This window comes from Falco peregrinus, chromosome 1 (genome assembly GCF_023634155.1).
Source record: "Falco peregrinus isolate bFalPer1 chromosome 1, bFalPer1.pri, whole genome shotgun sequence".
NCBI classification, from domain to species: domain Eukaryota; kingdom Metazoa; phylum Chordata; class Aves; order Falconiformes; family Falconidae; genus Falco; species Falco peregrinus.
Genome location: NC_073721.1, coordinates 123,246,118 through 123,273,209, shown reverse-complemented (window position 1 = coordinate 123,273,209; position 27,092 = coordinate 123,246,118). Strand labels below are relative to the sequence as shown.

Here is a 27,092-nt window from a genome sequence, read left to right as displayed (position 1 = left end):
TTCACCAGTCACAGTTTGAACAGAAATACTACTTAACTTAGTGGATATAGGCTGAAAATATGTTTTTCTGACAGAGGCTGCTAGATTTGCTGGAAATTATTCTGCTGATCTCAACCACCTTCAGAATATGCTATGATTTAGCCAGTAGCTTCAGTTACAGTTTGCCCCTGTTCTGCAAGAAATGGAAAACTATGTGTTTTTTCTCTAGCATATTATAAATGGATGATCTCTCTAGAAAAATCTCACTCTTTCATATAAAAAAGCTCATTACCACCCTGTTTCTTTAATCCAGAGAAAATCAGGTTAAAGGTTAAGATTTTCCTCATTACAGATCAAATATGTGGTTAAAGAGAGAAATTAACTTCACAGCATAGGTACCATGGGGGAAAAAAAATACCTTTTTCCATCAAAGGTCTAAACATGCATAAAATGGTCCTCTGCTAGAAAACTGTGTAAGTTAAGTCTTACCTTAGTCAAATCCCAGGATCCAAGGACAACTATGATGCTGGCAGCTCCAGGAGTTCCGCCTTCTGTGTTGGTTTATACTCTGCCTCTCCCACTACCTGCTGTTGAACTCAAGAACCACTGCTTGTCCACCCATGTTGTGTGCAGTTGCAATAAAGAATATGCTGTATTTTGCCATCATTTCTATTATCAACATGAAAGAGCCTTTGCTGGAATGAAAAATTATGTTCATTCTTTGAACTGAAATTAACTCATCAGTCTGAGGCCTTAGGGCAAGGCATTTATAGACACAAAGTCCTTTTTCTTGGATAATGCAGCCTTTAAAACATCAGATAGGAAGAAAGAGAAACATGTGCATTGATTCTGATTGTTTAATACTCAAGAGTGAAAAAGTGTAAAATCACAAAGCTTATACCACCACAAAAATGCAGTTTCATTGCAAATGACCAAAACACGAGCTGCCTGCAAAGTTTCACGCAGCTGACATCAGCAAACCCAGTTTCAACATTCTTACCGTCTTTTTAAACACTTGCTAGTCACAAACATCAGTCAATAGACTTCTATTCTCACACACCTTTCTTTATATTCTATGCTATATTTGCTTTCTAGACCAGTGGTTTACCCATTTGGAAAACAGTGCCCCACTTCTGATCTGTATCAGCATATAAATACATAGTTTTTACCCCCCCACCCCCCCACCCCAAATTACTAATGGTATTTTAAAAGCATTTTGTTTAATCCAAACTCAGCAGTAAAGTTCTCACTTCTATTTAAAGAAAAGCATAATTTATATGAGTAAGCTTCAGAAGTGCATGCTGACCGCAGTTATATAGCCAATCCTTTCAGCCATAGGTTATAATACTTATGCAGAAAGTGATCATATAGGATCAGTCAATACATCAGACAGGTTATATTTGCTCTCACTAGTAACGCATGTACCTATGGCCTCAATTCTGCAAATGCAGCCATTAGGCCTGCAGGATGCAGTTGTCCACCTAACTACATTTTGTTGCCTCAAGGTAGTATTATCCAAGAGCTATCATGATGTCAAAAGTGTCTCATGTTAACAAGAATAAAACAGAAAATGGGCTGCTTACACAAACATTTTTAAAACTTAAATCCTTTTTACATGAGATATCTTTGTGTTCACTGCCTGAAAGTATTCATGCAAAGGAACTGTGCATATCTTTAAATGCCATGCACATTTCCAATTCCCTACAATAAACTAACTTTCCAACAGTTAATTAAAATCCTGATCTAAAATAGAACTGAAGTACACAGAACAAATTTTCCCCTCCAGACAATCAAAACAGAAATATATCTTGGTATAACCTATTACATCTGACAGTGATGCATAAAGGAGTTTTTGAAGAGCTTAGTGAGAACAATACGATTTCCCACCCCACCTTCCTTCAATGCTAAGGCCGTCTCCATTTTATGATTCATTTGCTCCTTACTGGTTTATTCCTTCATCTGACATAATCCTCTGAGCAGGTGAAGATAAACATGGAACCGAGTGTTGGTATAGTTGTTCCTAAGGAGCATGTCACAAGGAGCATTCCACAAGGCATCAATAAATGGGTTTGACATTGTAAGTAGCTCTTCATTCATTAAAAAATACTTCTTTTGCAGATATTTCCATATCTGTTTTACAGAGAATGTTTAGTTTCAGCTCAGAATGAAACTTCAAAAAACTAACACTGGTGACATTTTTTTGAACTCCATTGCTTATTACAGACTTGACTTTTTTCTTTATGCAGTTATTTAATACGTCAAGTAAAGAATCTGACTGCTTGCTGTTAGGAATATATCTGGAAAATTCTGGTTTATACACAATTATTAAAATCACAGGGTCAGCTAAGGCAACAATAGTATAAGATGATATTAAAAGTATTACAGTTAATAACACCCCATTTATAAATGTAAGCACAACTTTTTTGAGCATATGTGAGAAATTCTGAAAAAATATTATCCATTGCACAGTGAACAGTATAAATAAACTTAGCATACATGCCTTTAGTGCTTCTACACAACTCCCACTTCCTGTTCATTTTCTAGCTGTTGGTTACACTTCCAAGTTCAACAAATGATTTCACAGTACATGACTGAAAAATATCCAATCCCGAGTACACTGGTACTCGCACTTACACAAAATGAGGAAAACATACAGAAAATTCTGCAGTGCAGACAAACCTCATGAGTTAATCTTTGGAACATTAATAGCTTTGTACAGTTTCAAACTTAGTAACCAAGGCACACAATTAAACTGTCCCATATCTGAAACAGCATGCTATGTCAGTCAGCAAAGAGCTTCTCTTTTGCTTTGCATTTACATTCATATTATAAAGTAGCAGTTTTCAAAAATCCAGCTTCTGTTAATATTCAGGAATCTGAAAAGTGACTAGCCATGCCAGACTAAGATAGTTTAACTGGATCCTAATATGGATTTAACACACACAAAACTATGCTTACAACCACAGGAAGAAAAAAAAAATAAAAGTATCTGAGTCAGCAACGACCGGACGCACAACACAGCCTTTCGGATACAGGCATATTTCTGCTCTGCAGAAGTGGAGAGTGAGCAAGTGAATGTGCGTGTGTGTGCATGAAAAATAGCAGCTTCTCATTTGTGTATCTTATTTCTTGTATGTGTCCAGTATGGTATTTTCTTGCCCCTGTGACAAAAATATTTTGGCTGCTATTTTTGGTTCTGCTAGCACTGCACAGTTAGTACAGTTAATGGTGCTGGCTTCCGATCTGGACTTCGAAGGCACTGAATTATAATTATAAAGTTAAATTATGTCCTTCATTTAACCAATGTGCAATCCAAGTTAAATTAGCTTATTTTCAAATGATTTAAGTAGAAACTAGCTTTGGCCTGAGGAATATATTACAACCCCAAAACAACAAGAACAAATAAAATCTTATCTCAGGTTGGGTTTGCAGGGCTAGTAATTGAAAAAGGCATCTTCTCATTTGTAAACAAAGAAAGGATTATCTGGAAACTATTGACACACAATGATCATAAATGTCATCAATGCCATTTTTACAAGTTTTCTTCAAAACAGAACACATATTAATTTCACTGTGTTAAGAAATTAGGCATCGTGTAATAATGTTTGACACTTCACACTTACCTTTAACAATACCTAGTATCAAGGTAACCCATATACTGCAAAGTAAGTTGATGTTATTAGTGTACATAGCCACTGAAGCTATAAAGAATTCTTACTTCAGTGGAAATACTATCCAGCATATCTTTTAAATTTGTTTTCTTATGAAAGGTATTAAATGTACTACTGTCTAACCAGAAAAATCACTATTTCTCCTTAGGAATAGTGTGAGAAATTCTTGCTTCAGTGTTACCTCTGTCTTTTTTGCACTGCATTCTAGCTATACAAATTATATAATTTTTGTCAATTCTTGCTATGTTTAGTTTGATCCTACAGAATCATATTTATTTTATAGCTGTAATAACTGTATCTTAAAATGTTTTCATTAGGTATTCCATGTAAGTACACAGAAACAAAACTGAAAATTAGCTACTTACCACTCTTGTTAGTCTTATATTGTTATATTATATTGTTATATTTGTGGTTAGTAGCTTGAGGTTTAGATAGGATTGCAGAGTATTTTAGTAACCAAATACAATACAGTATTTAAAAAAATAATAGTAAAGTCCTATTCAAGAACACACATATTAATGGACCTGCTATAAACCAAACAAAAAATATAATCCTTTTAATTCCCCAATAGCAAATTCCTGTCTCTTTGAGTGGAAAAATCTGAAATTATTTGACACAGGTCTCTAAGCATGATTTCTCCCAAAAATAAAATCTCCAATAAAGAGTGTGCTGAATAGGTAGAGTCTTGGATTCAGTACTTCTCAGTCCACTGTTAATAATCTAAATACTTCGAGCTTTTCCCCATCCCTTTTTTCTCTTTAAAAAAAGAAAAAGGATGATCAAAAATATGTATAAACAAATCACTAAGTAGACTTCATTAAAAAGTCCCTTCAGAACCACTGTCCATCATTATCATCATCATCTTCCTCCTCATGGTCCAGATAGAGAAGAGCAACTTTCTTTTCATCAGAAATAACTGATCTTTGGTCTACCATTCTTTGCAACTGCACAGATTTATCAAAAAATGATTTTTCCACTACCTTTTCACCATGATCTTGAGAAAAATTGGAGCGAACATAGCCTCCTCCTTCATTTTCTACAATCTGGTCACTTTCAACTACAGTCTGTGACTGACTAACAGAAGGGTCTTGCTTATTGGACATGAGTGTTGTTGCTTGCTGCTCTCCACTTTTTACTACAGATATTCCACCTATATTGGAAACATCCATTTGAAAAGTGAAAGATGTTTCCTTGGATCCTACTTTAATATGCTTTATAGACCTGCTGCTCTCAGACAACTCTTCTGTTTGTGAAAGACCTTCCAGCGTTTCAGAAATAGGTCTTGTAAAGATTATTTGCTCAGCATGAGTTTCTACAGGGCTTATTTTAACGTGCTCAGAGGTGGGTCCATGGTAGATGATTTCTTCAGCAGTCATAAACTCTTGGGGACCCAACTGAATGTGGCTGACTGAACTTTCTGTCTGTGCGAAGTCTCTAGTGTCACTGACCTCCACTTTACTGCAGACTGGTCCTTCAAAGATAACTTGCTCAGTATGAATCTCTTTTGGACCTAACCTGAAGTGCCTTACTGATCTGCTGACATCCACAGACCCTTCTGTCTGAGAAAGGTTACCCAAGCTATTGAGCTCCAGAGAGTCTGAAACAGGCCCTTCAAAAGAGACCTCCTCAGTTACTTGCCTTGTTCCTACTGTGACATGTCTTGTGGACCTGTTGAAGTCTGTTGAAAACTTCTGGGAAAGATTTCCAGAATCAGTCTCTTCTACAGTTGTAGTAATAGGGCCTGTATAAATTACTTCTTCTGTGGTTTGCATTTCTTTAGGACCCAGCTTAAAATGCTTCACAGATCGGCTAAACTCTGATGATCCTTCTGCCTGAACAAGATCTTCTGTAGCACTGAGCTCCAGGGTTTCAGAACCAGGCCCTTCATATGCAATCTGCTCAAATCTCTGAACTTCTGCTGGATGAACTTTAATATGCCTTATGGATTTGCTCTCATCAGTTGATTGTGATGAGCGAGAGACTTCTCCAAAATCTGCAGTTTCCAAAACCGAACCGCCATAAATAACTTTTTCAGTGGTATGATACCCTGTGCCACCACTCCTCCTTACTGTGGATGAGTTATAGATTTCTTGATCAGCCAAAGGAGTGTATTTATCACTGCAGGAAGAAACATCTACTTCTATATTGCTTCTACCATCAGCAGCTCTCCTGGAGCTCTCTTTTTTCAGGGAGTGCAATGTTGCCTTCTCCTTCTCACTTGCAATTACTTCATCAAGATCAGCTACATCGAATTCATCAGTATTAAGGGTCTGTGACAGATTGACTTCAGCAACAATTGTCACCAAGCCACCCTCCCCAGTTTGATCAACTTTTTTGATATCAAATTCTAAGCTACTAGAGTCAGCTTTAGTTTCTTTTGTTAATACAGACAGCTCCTCTTTGACACTTTCTGGGAGACTGCCCTCCAACTGCTCCAAAGCTTCCTTCAATTGATGTTTAGGGTCCTCTGTTTCCTTTGATAAAAGCCCTTTTATTGAAGTCTGAAATTCATGAGGAATTTTAATTTCTTTTTCAATAACAATGGATTCAACATGGGATGTTTCTTCAGGATGCTCTTTTAAAATATGTGCACTTGCTTCCTCCCCTACCACTTGATATGTTTCTTCTGGAGAGCTTACACCTTCATCTCTCTTAGTTTGTGTGCCTTGCAAAAATTCATCTTGCCAAGAATATTTAATAGTTGATTCTTCTTCTATATGAATTTGCCCATAGACTGAGTCATTATCTTTTTCATTAATAGGGTGATCATCAGGAACAGATACAAAATATTTTTGTTCAATAGGCGAGTCATCTTCCGCAGTTACTTCTTCCACATGAGTGAAACTCTCATGGCGTTTCTTCTTTTTAACATCTTCATATGTGAATGTTTCCTCCTCATCACCATAACGTCTCTCTCTCTCAGGGTATGTATCTTCCACTTCCTCTACTTCAAAAGGTGTTGAAAAATCAGTCCTTTCATCAGTAGCATAATCTAGTGGCTCCTCAACAATCTCTACATTAACAGATACATTCTTTCTGCCCTCATTTCCTTTCAGGCCATGATGTACTATATCTTCTATCTCCTCTTTGGAAGGAGTTCCCTCAACACCCTCTCGAACTACTTTTCTAACATCCTGGTTTGATAGACCCCCTACACCAGCTTCGTCAGAAATATCTATGTTTTCTTGAACTTGAGATTGCACTGTGATCTCAGTCTTTATTTTCCCATCATCTGGTTGTTTTTTCTTATTAAAATAGGTCACTTTTGTGTCTGTTGATATCTGTGAACTAGAAGGCTGTGTAAAACTTTTAAGAATGTCAGCAACAATGTTCTCTGCTATGTTTTCAGTTGATAGAGTTCCCATTTTACGACTTCTGTCACTAATTCGCTCTTCATTTTTCAGGCTGGATTCTGCTTCTGAAATATTCACTTTGTGAATTTCAGCAGGCTTAGTTATATGGTCATCTATTTCTCTCCCTATGGAAGTTTTAAAACTTTGTAACCTTATTTCTTTATTACTCTGAGATTCTTTGCTGGGAGCAGGCATTTCAAGACTGATAGGTATCTCAATGACTTCTTTGCCTCTTGATTCCAAGGTCACATTTGTATCCTTCTTAGTTGATTCGCTTTTCCAAGTCCTTGAATTAGAAATATCACTCCTTGTTAATTTCTCGTTAATGGCTTCCTCGTGGATATATTTTTTCTGCTCAGTTTTCCTTCCAAAATCAACACTTCTTTCTTCTATAAAAGGTTTCTCATCTGTTTTCTTTATCTCCTCCTTTGTTTGTTTCTCTAGCTTATCCTTTTCTTTCAGCAGAGATTTTTTCTCTTCAGTTGGTTTGCTGCTGCCTCTTTTTTCTTTTAGCGTGGTCCGAGTTTCAGTTATGATTTCTTCATATTTAGATGGTTTAAAATTGGTATTTAGCTCATAAGCTGGAAATCTAGTGAAGCTTGGTTTTGTTCTTATATTTTCAGAAATCCCTGGCTCTGTGTTGGGCTTGTGGTCCTTGTCTGATTTTTCAGGATGTGCTGATTCTTTTGAAAAAGATACTGTGGATGAAGTTGTAACTTCAGTTTTCTTTCTTTCTGGAATCTTTTTCTGCTGCATTTCAGTGTTTTTCCAGCTACTGTAGGCTGGACTAAATGTTCTTAGTTCTTTGTGGTCTGTTATAATCCTTTCATCCTTCATAACAGTTGTTGAAGGGCGATATATTGAACCAAGTACATCTTTTCCAAAAGCTCTTCCACTAGCTGTTGTGTCTGATCCAGTCTGTGTTGATCGAGCTGAATAATGTGCAAAACCCCTAGTATTTCTCATGGGCATTCTATGTTTTGTATCAGTGATCCTGATAGCTGGTGAAGCTTTATTTCTATTTCTTTCTTGATAAGTAGAGTATGTATCAGTGTAGTTATATGAAGTGTTTATAATATCTGCAAAAAGAGCATAGGTAAAACATTAAAATAATGGCTTCTATTAAAATAATATAAAATAGAGGGCACAAACTAAGAAATTTTGTACTACATTTTTGAAAGAAACAATGGTTTCATTTTCAGTGGAGCTTTGTAAAGGCATTCCTGTAGGTTTTGCATGATAATTAATGTCTACGTATCAATTATATCAAAGCTGAAAGCGAAGCTTTTTACGAAGTTGGAAGTTCTTGCTAATTTTACCTGTTCGGAGCTACTGGGTATTATGGCACTTAAGAATTACACCTTTCGTATTTATATTAATGTTCACTTACATTTACAACTTCTTATTAAATATTGTATGTTAATAGCCTAGGCTTCTTTTTTTGCTTCATTAGTCCAAGTGGCCTGAAATTTCTCAGTTCCTATTAAGAATTTATGGCATACCTGCCACCACATACTGGAAATCAAAGACACAAATACAACTCTTTACAGCCACACAACACAACAAGGTACAACAAGGATGAGAGACAAAGAACCTTTTAGGCTATATCTGTACAATTTAATAAAATGTACCAGGAGTCATTGTCTGGCTCTAAGACCAACCAGTACTGCACAACTCAAATCTCCTACTCCTAAAAAGCTAGACACATCTGCTTTGACTTTTCGTAGTGTTTCCTGGTCTGTGGTAACCACTGGTTATGCCTGAGCATCGTCTGCAGAAGTACTGACTAGTCCAGATTAACACTGTGCCAGGGACAGCGCTAAGAATTTAAAAGCATAGGCAATTCTATGTGAGTGTTTCAGCCGAGGCCCTAGTCTGTTTAATTTACTACTACACACACAGCCTTCAAATCTCTTCTGGGACTACTGTCTACGATAGTCTAGAATTTTAAGACCACAACTTATTAAACTCAGGAATATTACCAAAACTAATTCTGTTATTAATAACAATGGCCATAGCAGTCAGATTGAAGGTCCATCTTATCTAGTAACCTGTTTACAGTGACCAACAATAGGTACATAGGGAAGAGCATAAGAACAGGGCAAGTAAATAGTGATACTTCCCTGGTATACTCTCACAGCCTCCAGAGATTTGCAGCTCCTAAGATAGAAATGGTATCTTTATGTTTAGTAAGCCTTTGATTTTTCTTTCATTACTCTGCTAAAATTTCTCTATAAACCCACATAAACTTTTCAGCACTCACAATGCCTCATGATGATGAATTCCGTGCTTTTAACTACATGTTTTGTTAAATGCCTCTTCCTTTATACTTAAAAACTTTCTTTCTTAAGACCTATGCGCATCCAAAAGTTCTTGCACTATTAGAGCCATGAAACATCCATCACTCCCTACTTACCTTCTCAAATCTTGATTTTATAAATTAGCTCATAGAGTAGCACTACATTGATTTAAAATAATAATACTCAAACCCAATTCAATATTCACTTTTCAATACACTAATAAGAAGCATTCTTCAGGAATATTATAAAAATAGTTTCCATTTATATTTAATTTCATTCAATATTAATTTTTTACCTTGAGGCAATTTCCGTGTATATAGATCTCTCTGTGTAATAATCCACTGGTTGCTCTCCCCTTCTAACAAAGCTCTGCAAAACAAACAAAAAGACATTCCATTAAAATATTGAGAAGAATAATCATCATGCTTAATATTTACAAGTCTTATAAACTGAAACTGTTATCCTGCAGCTGGGTCAGATCCTGAGTGTTTTTAACACCCCACATTTTTATTACTGGGAATGAGAAATCCTTAGCATCTTCCAGACTCTTAGTTTGCAGAGTCCAGTCCCTGCAAACAATGCAATAATCTTACAGCAGGTGACAGCCACAGTAATGGTATAATTTTAGATCCAGTCTTCCACATTAGCCAATATATTGTTCATGTCAGGAAGCAGTATCTACTGATTTCCACTATGGAATCGTACAAGCTAACAAGTTTTTTCCAGAATTATGATCTTATAAAAGAGTTATACAAACTCTGTTATATAACAAACTTATACAGCCACATAAAAGTTAACAGAGATTCAGTAACACTTTTTCAAAGAAACACATGGAGATGTTTTATAAAGAAAAGGCAAAAATAAAAAAAAGTATTTGCAAGCACTTAGTCAGCATCTTTCCAGCTGGTAATACAGTACTAAAGGTGTTGTTGCAGTATGACATGTGAGGGAACTCTTACAGCCAGGATTTGTAAGTTCTATCCTTTTGAAATGGAAATTGAAGGAAAGGATTACTTCTACTGTCAAACACTGGCTAGTGCTGGAAGAAACAACTTACAGTATTAAAGTAACTATTAGTTCCGATTCAATGGGAAATCAACACAACATATTTTACAACAAAGGACTAAGAAATTTGTTTGTGACAGAAACTGCTTGGTTTCTTTGAATGACATCTGTGCTTCTCCCCTCTGTTCCTCAGCCTTCCAGTCATTCTTTCTTTGTAGTGGCTCTCTAATAGCTTCTGTAGTTCCAGAAAGCCAGCATTTCCACAGGACTATTGTGGTCAAGGCTTCCTCTTGTCAACCAACCAAGGCATCATGTTAGCTCAGCAACAGTTGATCAGAATGGACTGGACACCAATTTGCTTACCGTTACATTATGGAAATTATATCACTAAAAGCAAATAGAAGAAGCAGGCAACAACTGTGGATAATCTGCTTCATAATTTTGTCTACTACCTATTTTTGGTGTGCTGATGCACAGAATGGAGACTTTGATTTGCCTCTTTATGCTGGTGACACAGTAGCTGTACTTGGAGACATCATACCCAGCTGATAGCTTGAGAACACTGGCTATCCTTCCTTCACGACAAACTTTGTTCCCTGTACAGCAAGCACGTACAAGGACCGCACTCACTCATGACCCATCTGACAGCAGCCACAGGCTTGTTCTGTTCCTGCATAAGATTACTACCCTACATTTTCTCCTTTCTACAATGGTGAAAGATACTCAGAGATATGTTTTCCACAGAGATTAGCACCGCTGAGGGGCAAAATATTTTCAAGAGTAATTGCACTGCATTAAAAATATTCAAATAGGCACACAGCATACTTTTGTCCTCATGGGTGACAGGAAGGACTAGATGCATTCTCTAGAATTACTCGATTGCTCTAAAAAACCAAAACTGTTGGCTTCTCCCATATATCAAATACAGAAACTAGGTATTAGGGTGATCTTACTCAGTCCTAGAAGTTTTAGAGATGGTTATCCAGTAAGACTAAGTCTCAGAATTCCTGATAAATTCTCTGGAAATTTTTGTATGCTTTCCTTCCCTTCTGCTGTCTATATGTTTGTTCTGCCTGACATAAAACATGTTCAGCTTGCTTTTTTTAAAAAAAAAACAAACAACAAAACCAAAACTATTTGCCCCTTTTCTACTTTTGCAGGGCCACAAGCTATGTTATCCGACAAAAAAAAGTGCTCAACTGCAGCATTCTGGTGCAACAGCCTAGAATTCTGTAGCAGGTTCTTTCAATATGCACTGGAATGCTGTAATCAGTACAGTAACTTTAGTGTTTTTATACTCACTTCTACTAGTGAGAAACCTGTTTCATCACTTCCAGTTTTGGAAATGCCAGATGTTTTGCACTGATAACATACAGCTGCAACATGAAAGTTGTCAAGAGTGAGGCTGGAAGATTATGATAGCCAAGGCTTCTGACTCCCTAAGAGGGGGAGCTGAAAGCAATTTAGGACTGTGTTATAAACACATTTGCTGGGCATTTCTGTCAAAATTAATAACAAATGCCACCTAAAAAGGGTGGCATTTTAAGTGTCACCTGTAGATTTCACACTTCACATGACTGATCACTTCGGACTTTTTATGCTTCTTTTGGTTTCTGACTGCCTCTAGATTCAGTAGAGCAATGCGACTCAAAATATCATTAATAAGGTTTTCTTGGCAATTATGGATTTGCCTAGATTCAGAAAAGCCATGTTAGAATTACCCAACATATTTACAGGTTACTTTCCCCTTAAAACTGGCTCAGATGGACATCTTTATTTCTATTTTGTTAGTCAAAAAACCAAAGTGAACACAATTTATCTTTCTCTGTGTTAGGAGCAGCTTTACAGGAATTAGATGACTTGAAAATATACAGAGAATATTCCCAAGACCAAATATCTGATCTGATGCAGCTAGTGAGGGCCAAACAAATTGCTCCAATAGACACCCACTAGAGAAGCTGGTGGTGACATTGCAGAAACGTATCAGGGAGCTGGCAATGAAAGCGTTAACCATGATGAAGGAAACTAGGAATGTGGGTAGTTTGACTAAGGATTTCTGGCTGCTGTTAAAACAACAGTTGTTCGGTTGCTGCAGCAACCTATGAAGTCACTAAAAATAAGTTCCAAGAGGTAACTATATATGGCAAAGGGCAACAGCACACAGAAAAGCTGGATCTGAAATATTACTACTGAAAATGTGTTGTATTTGAAAACGAAAGGCAAAGCTTCATGAAACCTCTATAAAACCGGGCAGTGAGTCAGTGTTTTACTGTACACAGTTCATAATATGTATGTCCTCAAGCTTATCAGATAAACAAGAAAATGTCAAACTGACTTTGGCTTAATAAACCAGCATGAGAAACTGTAGTGTACTGAGCACTGGCTTGGAAGCCAGCAAACTCTGGTTATGTTCCTCAGCTATGTTCCATAACCTCAATTTATAAAAGTAATTTTGCATCTCTGTTCCTTTGCATCCTTTCCTAATACTAGTAATTTAAAATATAACCTCTCTGTGGTGAGGATTGCTTTTAAACTTAAACTGCCTGAAGAATAGGGTGTTAATTGTAACTGTATGAACTCTGAAGTATTCACAGTAATAACAAAAAAAATTCCTCAGGCAGCACTCTTCTAAAAAACAACCATGCCAGCTACTTCCTGGAAATCAGATCCCAAGTGACACATATATACATTTTGTTAATATTTCATTTAAGTGTTGCCAGAAAACACTCCAGCTGCACCTTTACCTCACCTCATCTTTAATGTCATTTATCTAAAGTTAGCAGCAACATGCTAGTCAGCCTGCAGCCCAGCAGTGTGCTGGGCAACAACAGAAATAACTCTGTGAAAGCAGGTGGATGAGATAAACTGGTTGGACTGGGGAGAAGTTACAAAGAAAAAAGGATGCAGCGCAAATGTTATCATGGTCATTCACAACAGCAATGACTTTGTTTCAGCTACAAACCCCCAAAATCTTTGATGGCGGCAGTTAGCCAGCAAGCCATAAAAACTCATCCTCTCTATCCTGTGTATTGGTAAGAAGTTAGAAAAAAAACCCCAAACTTTCCAGGAAGTGGAATGTAAGGACCATTTTTAGGGGTAAAGGCCACTTCACATCTTTTTTTCCATCACAGTATGGGAGGACAAGGATTGCATTAAGAACAGCAGGTAACTGACTGCATGTTAAACTCCCGGGGTGTAGAAAATTCAGAATGTTCTCAAAATAAAACAAATACAGGAATCAGATATACTGGATGGTACAAGTTGTAAACAGGGAATAACGAAACTAACTGAAAAAGCTGTGATGAGTAGCTGAGGAGGCCTTAATGCTGGTGATGATTTCTTGAGAGGAAAGCATGGAAAGGGTCAGAACAAGTGTTGATGGAGGAAACCAGCTGAAGGAGGATTAGAAAGTATGCCTGACAAGTGTATTAAGAGATCCTGACAATAACCCTGACAAAAAAAAAGGAAAGGGGTGGGGAGGGGAGGGAAGAGCTAAAAGAAAAAAAAAAAAAAAAAAAAAAGCTTTGGTAGCCTCCATTGCTTCACAATGCAGGGTAATAACCTAGAACAGAACGTTTGCATGACACTAGCATTTCAAAGTAAAACTTTTTACGCTTAAACAACAACAAATTTTAGAGAGGGGAGAAAAACTACTTAACCTATAGTAGAGGCTCTGGGCAACCTCTACTATTTGCAGAGAAGCAGCTTCTGACAGCTGAGGAGAAAGGCTTGATAGTAATTCTGATCTTAGGCAGATTTTCTGTCTCTTTTTAAAATCAAGAGTGTTACACAGTGAATAATTCACCACTTCTCTCTAGAAATAAAATCTAAGCATAGTTTAAGTAGTTAGAGTTTTGCAACTAAAAACTAAAACTGCAACACACTTGATAAATATTTACTTCAACACTGGTGAAGAAGTATTGGGAACGAAGATTCCCATGAGGTATAACTTCATAAAGCCACATATATTTCCCTTCCTGAGTGAGCTTCAGCTCCCAGGGCAGGAAGGGTGAGCAGAATCAGAGAGGAAGTACACTTGATCCTTGGGAAAGGGCGTTCTCTGCCACAATAACCCTTCTTGCCAGTCCAGGAGCAATGTTGACTAACGGAAAGAACTGACTTAAAAACAGGATCTGTGGGAATTGTAAAATCAAGAGAAAATGGTGGCTCCAAGAAGTAAAACAGATACCACACCCTTAACCTATAATGCCAGGAGGAGAGGAGGTACCAAGGCCCTCATGGAAACTTCAGGATGTTGAACTAAGTGTGACTAGGTGCCTTTCATTTCCAATATACATAAGCAAGGATATAGGCCAGCATCCTTTCTGAAAACAAACTGAAGCTGGCTTCACATGCCCTGGCTGTAGCAGATAAAAATATCTGGGAGAGGAACAAGACTTGAAAAAGTACATTGAGGAGCAGTCCAGAATTCCCCTACTAGACAGCTTACTAACTGGATCCGTACTGATTCCCTCCCACAGCAGCGCTGATAAAGGCATACAGTAGGGAAAGCATTATTTTCTTAAGTGAAGGGAGAATAAGAAGAAGAGTAGGTAAAACTGCATAAATGTAAAAACACAAATCAAAACAATCACTTTTCAGCTTCTGATATTTTAAATGAATTTTGTTTACAGGGATTAGATAGCATGTTTTCTGATCTGTAGCAAGGCCCATTTCTCCATTTTTATCTGTAGACCTTTTTCAGTAGGTAGGTGCTCATTTGTCCACAGAAGTCTGCCTTGCCAATGCCATCAGTGATACAAGTTGCATTCACTGCAATCGGATAAGAAACCCTACAGGTTAAGGGGCTTCTTAACTGGACAACAAACACATGCTGCAGGTGATAATGAATTGTTCTCCTTTCATTAGTGAGGGCAGGGAATCCAGTGATACAACCTCTGGTGAATTTCCAGAATTTAATGGGCTTACAAGGTTTTACAGAGCAGAAGCACTGATGGTTCACTTGTTGACTGAGAGCGTGTCCCAACAACAAAATATCTGGGCATTATCATTCCTACTGCTGGATGAATACTAATCATTGAAACAATTCTGTTACTGTGAAAGCGCTAATCCCATTTTGCAGATGAATAAACTGAGGGAGAATGTTTAAGTGACAACAGTAAAAGTCAACATCAGAGCTAGGATTAAACTTAGAAGAATCATAGGTTTTAGCAAAATTAACAGAATTAACACGCAGATGTAAGGATCACAACTCTACCATTTCCAGTTTCTCTTCTACTAGTAATGCTCCAGAACTACTGGCTTTCCAAGGATCACAGGGATCCCACTCTGCCAACAAACATCCAGGTACTGTTGCTCTCTAGCTGACTACAAATTACTTGTTCCACATACTGCCTAAGATTTCATCTCATCCTCGGTCTGTACCTCATAGCACACAATACTCAGGGCATCTTGAACAGACCGTTTAATGGACTACAGACATTCTTGGCTCACTAATTTGTTTCAAGCTTCTTATACTTTCAGTTAAGTTATGCAACTACAATTAAATTTCATATTTATCAGTGGACTGCTTTAGTCTACACATTTCACCCATAATTCAGCTGCTGCCATCTTGATCCAGACCTAGATCCTTACTGGTTCATAGCAATGTTACACATTCGGTACACAACATTAACGCTTTAGGACACAGAAGCATATATCATATATAACTGTTAATACCACTGTCAGTTTACACAGACTGAATATGAATAACGCACATAATATAGACAAGCTAATGACTGAGGCATACTCCTTAAAAAGAATACAAAAGTAGGCTGACATTAAATTTTTGCAAATTATTACTTTGCTCAATAAGAATTGCACTTCTCTGTATTTGAAGATAAGTGTCTCCATGAAATGTAATGAAAATATTTTGCTAGTTATAGAAAAAAACCCATGATCTTTATAATAAGGTAGCATCTTCCTCCAGTTCATAGGCTCTAGTTAGTTTGGTTTTTTTTCCTTCCTAATCACTTTTATGTCACATGTGAACTGATACATCATGATTCTCCAGACAGGAGAGTTACTCTGGCTTTTCAACTCCACAGCTACTAAGTGGCTGGAGAGATAAACAGTACTGAAGATTCATTAGCAGAGAAGTTTGCTGGTATCTCACACTTGATCCAAACATGTTTCCGTAACAAACCAAGGATGGAGAAAGCTAGGATTTAATCAGACTTTTCTGTTATCTTCCCACTATCCTATAACTGAAACAAGAATGGGGAACTCACTACTTCAGACAATAATCAACATATTCAAACAATGACATGTGCCGTATAAGTTGACAGATGGCAACTATACTACCTCATGTTTTATTAATTGCAATTGAGGGATACTGGCTCCTCAGCTTGTAATCAAATATTGCATCAACAATTCAGATCAATTTGATATCAACTTGATCAGAACTAAGAAGGGTTTTTACATATCACTATATCTGTACAAAGTTAATAGGATTCCTATCAATTTTATTGGCTTGTTCAACATGTTCTTCTGAGGACAGAGGAGTAGAATGAATTACTACCAGAGATAGTTTTGCCTAGGTGATCTAATTTCAGTCACTTCTGCCCACTGCTAATTCTTATCAGTGTTACTAATGAGTAAGAGTATTTTACTATTCTTACAGTTTTCCCAGAGATCTCAGGCAACTCCACATCTTTCAGCAGCCTTCTGAAGGGGTGTTATCCTCCTTTCACAGACAGCACAGTCAAGCACAGAATGGCATGGTGACCCATGTCACAGAACAAGCCAACAGCAAGGTAATAACTGTCACGAGGGGCCCATTTGCATCATGTAACAAACCACAATAGAATCGTAGAATCATTTAGGTTGGAAAAGACCGCTGAGATCATCAAGTCCAACCATTAATCCAGGACTGCCAAGTCCACCACTAAACCACACCCCTCCCTGGGCAGCCTGTTCCAATGCTTGACCACCCTTTCAGTGAAGAAATTTTCCCCAATATCCAAGCTAAAACTCCCCTGGTTTATTTCTTCTGGCCATTTCTCCTGTCCTGTCACTTGTTACCTGGGAGAAGAGACTGACCCCCCCCTGCCTACAGCCCCTGTCAGGTAGTTGTAGGGAGCGATAAGGTCTCCCCTGAGTCTCCTCCTCTCCAGACTAAACACCCCCAGTTCCCTCAGCTGCTTCCAGACCCTTCACCGGCCTCATTGCCCTTCTCTGGGCACGCCTCAGCATTTCAATGTCCCTCTTGCAGTGAGGGACCCAAAACTGAACACAGGATTCGAGGTGCAGCCTCACCAGTGCCGAGTACAGGGGGACAGTCACTGCCCTGGTCTTGCGGGCCACACTGCTTTGGATACAAGCCAGGATGCCCTTGGCCGTCTTGGCCACCTGGGCACCCTGCTGGCTCGTGTTCAGCCAGTCATCAATCAGTACCCTCAGGTCCTTCTCCAGCAGGCAGCTTTCTAGCCGCTCCTCCCCAAGCCTGTAGCACTGCATGGGGTTACTGTGACCCAAGTGCAGGACCAGGCACTGAGCCTCGTTGAACCTCACACAACCAGCCTCAGCCCATCGATCCAGCCTGCCCAGACCCCTCTGCAGAGCCTTCCTCCCTGCCCTTGAGCAGGTCAACACTCCCACCCAGCTTGGTGTTCTCTGCAGCTTACTGAGCGTACACTCGATCCTCTCATCCAGATAGTTGCTAAAGATATTGAATACATACAAGGAGTCTTGATCTGAGACTCTACAAGTAACTGTCTGTATTTTATATGCTGGAAAGAGGATGAATCGGGCTCCCCTATCTATAAAAAGGGATTTAAATTCTCCTCCGATTAGACAACTGAGTGTGATTGCATTTCTTACCTGTAGGTTTCAATTTCAAGGATGAGGCCTGCTTTCACCTGCAGCAATTCTTGATAGTCCTTCAGGTAATCTGTGATCGACTTGGTCAGGAACTGCTTTTCTTCTTCAAGAGTGTCGATTATCCTCTAAACAAAAATACTGATTTTTAGTTTAGAACTAGCATTAGATTCTATACACTTGAATGCTTAATAATCTAAAACTTTTAATTAAAAAAATCATCTGAGAGAACAATAAATCAGTGTGTCCCATTACTTCAAAAACGAGAATAAATCAGCTCTATGACCTCCCCCATATACTATCTAAAAGGGACTGTTACTGAAGCAGAGTTTTAGGCTAAGATTTCATTTTATGCCTTACTAAGCTAGTTAACTTTTGTGTAGGGCACCTGAATGGGTTTTACTGAGATATTTATCAAGTATACATAACAAGTAAAATAAGCTCCTTTATAAACATGATTCATTTTGTCATTTTAAGAGCGTAGATGCACATGCTTAAATCATACTTGAGATCAGGAATTTCAGCGATTGCTTTGCTATGAGAACCTGGCCTATTTCTCTCCATCAGTATTTTCAGTTCTATAGACATGGGGGTCCAAATCAGTTTTTGGATTCTAGCGTCTGGAGATATTCATAGTGTCTAGAAGGCAAAGGATAAACCTCCAGCAGTTCCTTCAAGCCAAGTTTTCTACAATTTTTGGACACCTGCTTCGTAGCCCATGCAGCATTGTCCTAACTGTTACTCAGAAGATTGCTCATTTTCATCTTGATTACTAAATATAACTTTGTTCCTCCATAGCTCTGTGTGTGTATGGGAAGAGTGCCGTTTATATGGCACCCACAGGTAACTTGAGAGCGGCAGCACTGATAAGATTGTAGGAAGGCCTGCCCACCTTTCTTTAACAAGTTTTGGAAATGGAGAAAGGGACTGATGAGCAGAAAAATAGCCAAGTCCAAAATGAACTAAATTTGTACATACTCCGAAATGCTTAATGGAAGATTAGATGCTGAATAACTGTACGCAACAGAAAAAGCAATGAAGACTTCCCAACAGAACATCAAGATCTGATTTAGACCAGGACAGCAGTCTCACACTCTTGAAATGAACATTGCAGAAAGCAAATGCTTTAATCCCTGGTGTTACCTCTCACATGAGGGGCAAACTTCCATCTTCTGGGAAATAAACCCTCCCCTGACAACTGAGAGGAACTTGTTCAGTACAGGCTCAGAACTACAAGTATCAGGATTAGTTATTAAGCGTGGTTCGCTTTCTCGCTGTGGATAGAATCTACTAATGCAGATCAATCCTCCTCAGCCAGCAGATGGATGCTAACTGAAATGCTATAGATCACATTTTGCTCTGGGAACTGAGAACACAAAAATTAAATCTCAACAAACGCCTGATTCTATTTTGTCCACATCACTCTGCACTTTGAAAGGACACCGAACTGTCATTTACAGAGCAAAATCTTATACACACGTACAACACTGGACAGGAATTCATGACAGCATATTTTAGATTGCATTGTAACAAACGCTTTGCAATACAAACTGGAAAATCAAGACACTAATAGTGGACTTCTAAAAAAGTCAAAATACATCATTTATATGCAGTAAGTGTTCAAGTTGACAGTATGGGCAAGAGCATAAAAATCAAGATACAGCAGGGGACTCTCCAGATTGGATAATGCCAGTATGATATCCTAGGCAGAAGTAAGATTTAAGAACTAAGAACACAAAATGCTGGCATTTCAAACACTCATAGTTGGGGCTTTTTTTTTTTAGGTAAAAGTAAGAAGAAAACTTTATTAAGGAAGCTGCCTGTATCTTCATATACATGTGGGTATATCTGTCTATATAACACACGTTAATCTATTTCTTCATTTGCAACTGTTGTTAAATGTTTACATTGATGTTTTCTTTGACATTAAAAACCTTGCCTACAGTCTTCGGTGTACCTAAGACTCCTTTTTTATGACAGAAGACAAATCACATCTGTATATCTGAAAAAGCCATCCAACAGCCTCATCCAGACTGCAGCAGAGGTAACATCCTGTATGGTCATGCACAGTGACAAGCAGAACCACTGACCTTTAGTGGCTTTGAGGCAACAATCCTCTTCAAGAACTACCACAAAGCAAAATCCCAAGATGAGAAGGGAAGAAAAGCACCAGGCTCTGTTTTTAAAAGAAAAGGCTATCAAGCAAGAATGGGCAGGGTGTTGACAGAACCAGAGGAGTCAGCAAAAGGAGCAAAAGACAAGACTGAATCTCTACGGGACCAACCCCTGAAGGTGGTAAGAGCTCCAATACAAAACATGAAGTGATTCAGGTACTTTTTGCCTCCTCAATTAAACATAAAAGACTAAACTACACATGTGCATGCTTATGTTAAAAAGAGCTTCACAGTGCACAGGCCTTGCACTATGTCCCAGAAGAATCTGTACACTTGGGACTACAGCCTGCAGAGCTCTGAAAGACTGGTGATATTCACACCTACCTAAAGACACACAAGCTTCAATACCTCACCCCCAAGTTCTGTAGTCTGGATTTGAAAAACTACCTAGATTCTACCCACTGGATTGGGAGAGCACTCAGGATCCAAAAGTTTTGAGGTAATGATTGCCATAAGGGGCTACATAACTCAGTCAGCTGTGTCACGGTTACAGAGGAATTCATTCCAACAGGGGCAGATATTGTATAGACTCAATGGCAGACAGCCAGTTGTCTAGCCCTCCAGTCACTGATGCTTAAACATAATGTGGAGGACAATCGGTCTTAAGTCCTGCTTCCAGGCATGCCAAAAAGTACCTAAACCACTCCGGCAAATTTCAGGAGACTGCAAGCTGACAAACTTGCATTTTGCAAAAAGTAACCTGTACTGTTACAGCTGTGTTTGCTTCACACACAGCTTTCTTGGAAAGGTTTGTTTCTCAAGCCCATCAATCCCATGTCCCCCCAAATCCCAGTGATGTCCTGCTAGAACTAAGTAACTGCACAGAAGTAATTTTCTCATCCTCCAGATGTTCCTTTCCAGGCAGCAGAGGGAAATTTTAGAAGGACAGTAGGGGGAAAAGAATTTACTTGGGTTGTCCAAGCAGCACCTACTCAGGGAATAAAGAGAGGATTCCAGGCTCCAGTCCTTTCCATCTGGTACTATTTACCGATCCCAAAGCACATTCTGTGGCTCAGCAGGGGAGGAACTGACACTCCCCACTTAGCTGGCTAGAAACTGGTACAACAAAAAATGCACATGACATATTGATACTATATGTTCACTGACAAGATGTTTTCTTCTTCTCTGGAGCTGACAACACCGACACAGGAACCGATCCTAAACCCACCGCATTAGTGAAAAACATCTACCTCATTTCAAAGCAGCAGGATGAGCCATGGCCATTTTTACATCCAAAAAATACAGAGCTTTCTCAAATCACTGAGAGTTTTTGCTAAAGTATTGTCACAGCACATAGCTAAAATTATGCAAGTAAGAGACTTACTGAGTTCATCCCTTTAGCACCCAGGCGCAGCAAAAATTTTCCAAACAATGTATGATTTACAGCTTGCCTGGTTCAGCTAAACTGTAACTCCAAATACATATTTCTATTTAACATAGCTGAAAGCTTTAGTGAGGGTAAGGACAGTGCAGGAGGGAAAGATGGACATATAAGGCGACTGGATGATATATGGAAAATATGAATAAATCTCATTGTCATTGCAGCTGCAACAAACAATAATCACTTGACTTAAATCTGTACATACAGATTATTTTTATGTGACACTTCACAATAAATTAGCATGGAATAGATACCTTTTAAAAAGGAGTAGTTTAAAATCCATGCTGAACATACTTTAACCAATAAAAGAAATAGAGGGAGGAAAAAAAGATGTTTATCACATGAACAAAACCTGGAACAGCTGCTTCTACACATTCTGTAATTTGTCTTCCTGGATGTGAGCAAAAGATATTTCTCATATGCAGTAGGCTGGCTACTGGAAAAGGCCTTTCTCATTAGAAACCAAACATTTTAAATATGAAATTGTTCAGAAGTTATAAACCTTATGATATAATTTTCACCAGAATGTAAATATTATCTAGATAAGACAGTTCACATGTTTTCAGGTTGGCTATCAAAGCACTTCTTCCTTCTTGTATTACCAAGATTTGAAACTCTTGTTGCTGTGAAATGCAAAGCATGCCAAAAGCTCATGAGAGTAAACCAGAAGTTTGTTATGTTGGTATCAATATAACATTATTTTTGAATATTGAATCAGGGCAATTCAAAGGCATGCATTGATTTTTATTATCTGACTTCTACAACGGGTTGGTCTGCCTCCACTTGCTCTTCTGAATAAAATTCTTGAATAATACAACCGGTTGCGGAGACAACACAGTGGTATGAAAACACATTGCTGAGTTGAAAGAGTTAGATATATGAACACACATATTCTAACCAGCTTTGGAAGAAAAACTTGTAGCATGGATAGTGAACTATACAAAATGCTCTTATTAAAATAACACCATATTTAAAGGTTTTTAATTTGGGCAATGATGATGGAAAAATCATTGACATTATAAATCCCTAACAAATACAGACAGCAAGGAGGATGTAGTTTGGAAATCAAAGTAACTTTAAATATTGGTAGGTTTACGTACATTCATATAAACTCATACACCTTAAAAAGCAGAGGAAAAAAAAAGAGGTTCTTTTTCTTCTTTACATTTTCACCTGGCTTTGACTGACAGATTTAATTAGTGAGAGCTTTACATACAACATCTTCTTGTAAAGCTTTGGAAACATTTACATACATGACTTGAAGAATGAATTGTCCTGTCCAAAAGTGGAAAAGAAAAATTTAAAAGTTAAAAGCCTGATTACTTCTTACATACCTAATCTGCCTCAGTTCACATCATCTGCAAACTATGCAACTTGCAAACAATCTAGCAACATACGAAAACCAGACACATATACAGCAACAGGTCCCAGTCCTTTTCCCAGTTGCCAGCATCTCCATAATCTACCGTGGCTGTTGGACACAATGTTATCATTAGCACACGGGGTTCAAGCAAACACCGAGCTGCAGCAGAGTGTTAATAAAAGGTCTAACAATGAACAAAAGAGATGTTGCCCTCAGGAAACTGATCGATGGTCTGGATGATCTAATATGAGCTCTCCACTCTAAATCTGATTAACAGTATTTTGCTGTTCCAGCAGTTTCATAAGGTGATTATACATTGTTGTATCAAACGTTATTCTGTCAGCAAACAAGTTCTCAGCTACAGAAGCTCTAACTCTCTGTTTATCACCACCAAACATCCACCTTGAACAGATTCCATCAATGAAGTTTTATTTCAAAAGATTCCCACTTGTTCACTGCCTGCAGCACAGTAATGAGTCTTCCTGCCTTTAAACAACTACAAGTTTTCTTTGCGCTGGGGCCCACAAGCTTTTCTCTAGGTTCAAGGCACACGAGAGCATATGCAAAGCAGGAAGAAAATTTAGATCATTTCTCTGATCTCAACAGGTCAACCTTGGGCCTCAAGCTAAAGGGGAAGCTTCGCATCCCACCACACAGGGACTCGGTTCATCCGCTCCCAGGAACTGCTCCATGTCCCATGTGCTCATGCCAAGCCAGGCAGGGGCCCTGGCAAGCCCACGCGCCAGCTCCATGCTTTTGGGTACTTGCCAGGGGCAGGTTGGGAATGGAGCACCTGTCACCAGGAGGATGTCCTCAGGGTCACTGTCTCCATTTCCATCCCCACCCTTCGCAGCCAGTTCTCCCCAGACAGAGCAGTGGGTCTCAGAGGGACTCCCCGCTCCATCCAGAGGGCTCAGCAGCAGCAAGTGCTTGCTGGGCCACCGCCTCTCGCAGCCTGGGGGGGGTCCTACTGCGGGGCACCAAAGGGGGAGCCCTGGCCCTGGCCGCCGCAGGGAGCCCGCAGGGGGGTTAGGCACATGCCGCAGCAGGGGGGCGGGAGGGAGGGGAGCTCGTCCATGGGAGCGGAGCGCCAGGGTCAGGGGAGGTGGGCGCGCATCCCACCCTGGGCCAGGACTGAAGGGGAAAAGCCAGCGGGGCGGGGGAGGTCTCATACGAGCACCAAAGGAAGCGGCACGGCTAGAGAGTGCTGGCGGCGGGGGCTCGGAGAGGCCCGGCACCGCGGGGACAGGGGCCGGGGACCTGCCCGACGCGGCGGGGCACTGCCACGCACCTGGTACTCCTCCACCTCGGCGCCGTGGCGGTCCTGCAAGGCGAGCAGCTCCTGCTCCAGCCGCTCCCGGAGCCCGCACAGCTCCCGGCCCTGGCGGTGGAGGTCCTCCAGGTGCTGGCGGCACTGCCGGCTCTCGGCCCGCAGAAGCTCCAGGTCCTCCCGGCTCCGCTGCGCCTCCTGCTCCTGCAGCACCTGGATCTGCTCCTGGTAGCGCAGCAGGGTCTCCCGGCAGCTCTGGCTGAGCAGCATCTCATAGGTCTCCTCCAGCTCCTCCAGGCTCAGCCCGGCCAAGGGCGGCGGCAAGGCGGCCAGGCTGATGCGCAGCTCCCGCATCTCCGCGGCCTCCCGCCGCTGCCGTTCCGCCAGGTGCCCGTGCTCGGCCCGCAGCTGCAGCAGCAGCTCCTCCAGGGCGACGCACTCGCCCCGCAGCCGCTCCAGCAGCTCCCGCTGCCCGGCCAGCTCGGGCTGCAGGCGGCGCCGCATCGCCAGCACCTCGGCGCCCAGCAGCTGCAGCTGCTCCAGCTCCCGCCGCAGCCCGTCCCGCTCCAGCTCCGCTTCCAGCTTCGCCCGACTCAGCTCCTCCAGCTGCATCCGCAGCCAGGCCAGCTCCTGCTCGGGCACCCGGAGCCCGATCAGCTCCTGCTCCCGCAGCTCCGCCAGCTCCCGCGCCAGAAAGCGGTTCTCCTCCTCCAGCTCCCGCACGCGGGACACGAAGACCCGCAGCCGGGAGTTCAGCTCCTGCAGTTCCCTCTTCTCGTCCCATCCCGCTTCCCAGCGCCGCCACATCGTGTCCGGGGTGGGGGTCGGGGCCGCGGTGGCCCCTCCGCTGACGGCTCCGCGCAGCTGCCGCCTCGCGCGGGCTCTGCGCGCCCGTCCCGCCGCCCGCTCGGCCCCGTCCCGCCCCGCCCCCGCGCCCAGCCCCCGCGCCCAGCCCCGCCCCGCGTCCCCGCTGCTGCCCTGTGGCGCCCCCTGCCGGGATCCGCGCGTCTGCGTCAAGCCTCTCCAAGAGGGCAGGCAGGGCCCGAATTCTGGAGCAGGGGCCGTCTTAGGAAGCAGGGCCCGGCTGAGGGAGCAGAGCCGGGCTGAGGGAGCAGAGCCGGGCTGAGGGGGCAGAGCCGGGCTGAGGGAGCTGGGTCCGGCTGAGGGAGCTGGGTCCGGCTGAGGGAGCTGGGTACGGCTGAGGGAGCTGGGTCCGGCTGAGGGAGCAGATCCCCACTGAGGGAGCAGAGCCGGGCTGAGGGGGCAGAGCCGGGCTGAGGGAGCGGGGTCCGGCTGAGGGAGCAGATCCCCACTGAGGGAGCAGAGCCGGGCTGAGGGAGCAGAGCCGGGCTGAGGGAGCAGAACCCGGCTGAGGGGGCAGAGCCGGGCTGAGGGAGCGGGGTCCGGCTGAGGGAGCAGATCCCCACTCAGGGAGCAGAGCCGGGCTGAGGGGGCAGAGCCGGGCTGAGGGAGCTGGGTCCGGCTGAGGGAGCAGATCCCCACTCAGGGAGCAGAGCCGGGCTGAGGGGGCAGAGCCGGGCTGAGGGGGCAGAGCCGGGCTGAGGGAGCTGGGTCCGGCTGAGGGAGCAGATCCCCACTCAGGGAGCAGAGCCGGGCTGAGGGAGCGGGGCACGGCTTAGGGAGCAAAGCCCCACTCAGGGAGCAGAGCCCCACTCTCATGAAACTCCTTCCTCGGCTCTCTTGCTCTGCCCCGATGTGGGGCCGTACCGCCTAGGGCTCAACCTGCTTTTCCATCACAGTGCTGTACAGACTCTCTTTCCCGGGAGGTATTTATTTGGTTTGTGATCCATCTGCTGCTGTAACTGTACCGTGGCAGGGCTTAAGTCAATATAAAGTGTCAAATGCCTTTTCAAAACGCCACTTTTAAGTTGAGGAAGCCACTGAAATGCCTCCAATTTTCAGCTGGTGTCACAACTCACAAAATCTTTGCACAACAGACAAGCATCCCACCTCCCGGGCTCAACACACGTTCGGCAGAAGCGCCGGCAGCCGGGGCATCCCCGTGCCCAGTTCTCCTCTGCCTTATTTTGCACCATATATGGGTTGGATCCAGAGAGGTCCTGTCACTGACTGCACTGGAACTGGCTCTGCAGGAGCTGCTCAGCAAGGAGGCAGTGAAGCATCACACCCTGTATTATCTACCAAATTAGACAAAAAGACGAGGAGTGACTCATTTCAACCTTTTTCATCTCCCCAGGCATCCTTTCTCTCCTTCCCTTTCTCAGACATGCACACACACTTATATTTCACCCAGTGCTGCAGCACTGAGAGTTTTGCAGAGGTTTGCTGCTTGGCATAAGGCACCACAGCTCCCACCTCTGCATTTACTTCTCAGGGCTGCTCCCAACCAAAGCTCGCCCAGGGAAAGGACGGGAATTTGGCAAGGACGGGAATTTGGCACGAGCCCTGCAAAGCTGGGCTCAGGGCGCAGTTGTACCATACCAATCTGCTCTGAGCATTGCACCCCCTTCTCTGCTCTGTCCCACCCTTCTCAAACGTTCCACCTCAGCGCCACATCTCCATGCTGTCAGAAAGGCCAAATTTTGGCTGCTGCTTTGCTCTCTGCTGAGTGAGTTTCTTTCTAATCTCAATAAAGCCTCCAGGATTTGAGCCCAACCAACATAGATAAATCATTGGCTTTGGCCTAAAAGTCAGCCAATTTAGCCTTGGCAGATTTGCTCCGTCAGAGGTCACTGAGAAGCTGAGATTTACTAAAGACACTTGCTTTTTCTTGGCTTTGTGGTCAAAATCAAGTCC

General features: G+C 41.6%; 1 protein-coding gene across 1 annotated transcript; it reads right to left on the bottom strand.

The window, feature by feature from the left end:
- Positions 1–822: 822 nt before the first annotated feature.
- Positions 823–25,220, bottom strand: SYNM (synemin). The gene is made up of 4 exons (XM_055814476.1): positions 24,336–25,220; positions 18,130–18,254; positions 9,599–9,672; positions 823–8,082 (listed from the first exon to the last, which is right to left on the bottom strand). Exons 1-4 carry the CDS (start codon positions 25,119–25,121, stop codon positions 4,481–4,483), a joined length of 4,587 nt encoding a protein of 1,528 aa, XP_055670451.1. The 5' UTR covers positions 25,122–25,220; the 3' UTR covers positions 823–4,480.
- Positions 25,221–27,092: the final 1,872 nt, after the last annotated feature.